Source organism: Aegilops tauschii, chromosome 5 (assembly GCF_002575655.3).
Source record: "Aegilops tauschii subsp. strangulata cultivar AL8/78 chromosome 5, Aet v6.0, whole genome shotgun sequence".
NCBI lineage: Eukaryota > Viridiplantae > Streptophyta > Magnoliopsida > Poales > Poaceae > Aegilops > Aegilops tauschii.
This window is the reverse complement of record NC_053039.3, coordinates 254,429,734-254,431,457: the sequence shown is the minus strand read 5'-3', so window position 1 is coordinate 254,431,457 and position 1,724 is coordinate 254,429,734. Positions and strand designations below refer to the sequence as shown.

The window sequence follows — 1,724 nt, the reverse complement described above, 5'->3', positions numbered from 1 at the left end:
ATATAAAAAAACAAAGTAAAAGCAAAGAGACACATGCCAATTGCAAAGAGATCGGGTGTACTTTCTAGCGGGTACATGCACTTGCAGGGTGGATCGACCTTCTCAATTAACTCCACCAGCCAACGACCTGGCAGCGACCGGCATCAATTGCTCAATCAATCCTGCATGTTCATCTCTCCCCTATTTATACCCTCGAAACCACACCCTTTCCTCCACACCATCACACTCCACTAGCTTAACCACACCGCCGACACTCATCTGATCACCCACTAGCTAGCTAGCAGCTTAAGGAACTTCCAGCTAGCGATCGATGGCTCGTCTCAACAGCAAGGCTGTGGTGTCCGCCGTGGTCCTGGCGGCGGTGGTGCTAATGATGGCCGGCAGGGAGGCGACGGCACTGTCGTGCGGGCAGGTGGACTCCAAGCTCGCGCCGTGCGTGTCGTACGTGACGGGGAAGGCGCCCTCGATCAGCAAGGAGTGCTGCTCCGGTGTGCAGGGGCTGAACGGCCTGGCCCGCAGCAGCCCGGACCGCAAGATAGCGTGCAGGTGCCTCAAGAGCCTCGCCACCAGCATCAAGTCCATCAACATGGACAAGGTCTCCGGCGTGCCCGGCAAGTGCGGCGTCAGCGTGCCCTTCCCCATCAGCATGTCCACCAACTGCAACAAGTATGTTCTAATCTTTCGGTCTACTCATCCAAATGCATGCATTTTCATCTTCTCGCGTAGCCGTCTAGTCCAGATCTTGTGCATATTTCCATATCGTGCTACTCCATAACCGTCTGTTTTCACGTTATAAAAAACAAACGTTTTTTTACACCAGGCCAAACAGTTACTGTAGTTTTAATCCAGCATGCGAGCTACTAGTACAGAAGAGAAAAGGTTCTGCCAATACAAACAATATGACCCCCCAAAAAAGAGGACAAATACTAGAACAACTCATGAGCAAACACGTACCTGCATAGTTTTTCTTAAGAGCTAGGAAGTGAGTATATAGTAACAAAACAGTGATATTAAGTTCATATTGAAGAAAAACGGTCGATCGTGTATTTTAGCATGTTACATCTAACGTGATTTTCTCTGACATAATATATATGTCTTATTCTTATGCAGTGTCAACTAGTTCAATATATAACCCTTCCGACGTGCATGCAAGGACGCGCTTGTGTGGAGCTTAATGTCTACGTTGATGGAGTGCTCATACGATACTGAGCTACTAAATAATAAAATGAAGTTGCTTGCGTGTGTTATTTCAGTACTGTGTCACTGTGTGTCTGTGTCCATGTCTGTACCTTGCGCACACACTGTGTGTGCATATATATTTATGCGACATGTATGCATGCGTCCGTATGCGTGAGTGAACTGTCAACTCTTTGCTGTACTCTAGTGTAGCCGATGTGTACGTGTGATGTGCCTGACCTACTTGTTCAGGCAATTAATGAATAGTAATTATTTTCCTAATTATTGACGTGCATGGATGTCCAGCTATTGCACTATCCAGCAGTATGATGGAGCATTGTGCACTATACGGATGTTTTGAGCCAGAAGATGCATGCGTGCAATACGCGCCGTGGCCACTTTTGTGTCCCAAATGAACGAGATCTCCACTAGTTTGGACTTTCTGTGTCGTGATTTTGTACTCCACAACACAATATAGTGCTCCAAATTAACTACGAGACGTTTTCCTTCTGATAGGGAAAACACTCAAACAGAAAAACACACAAGAA

The 1,724-nt window shown here is 46.8% G+C and overlaps 1 protein-coding gene across 1 annotated transcript; it reads left to right on the top strand.

Moving 5' to 3' along the window:
• Positions 1–207: 207 nt before the first annotated feature.
• Positions 208–1,458, top strand: LOC109759177 (probable non-specific lipid-transfer protein 3). Its single transcript, XM_020318003.4, has 2 exons — positions 208–666; positions 1,111–1,458. The coding sequence occupies exons 1-2, from the start codon at positions 311–313 to the stop codon at positions 1,118–1,120; spliced, it is 366 nt and encodes a 121-aa protein (XP_020173592.1). The 5' UTR covers positions 208–310; the 3' UTR covers positions 1,121–1,458.
• The last annotated feature ends 266 nt before the right edge of the window (positions 1,459–1,724 follow it).

Excerpts from the sequence above, each read along its gene's own strand:
- LOC109759177 (XM_020318003.4), top strand. The coding sequence starts at position 311 with ATGGCTCGTCTCAACAGCAAGGCTGTGGTGTCCGCCGTGGTCCTGGCG.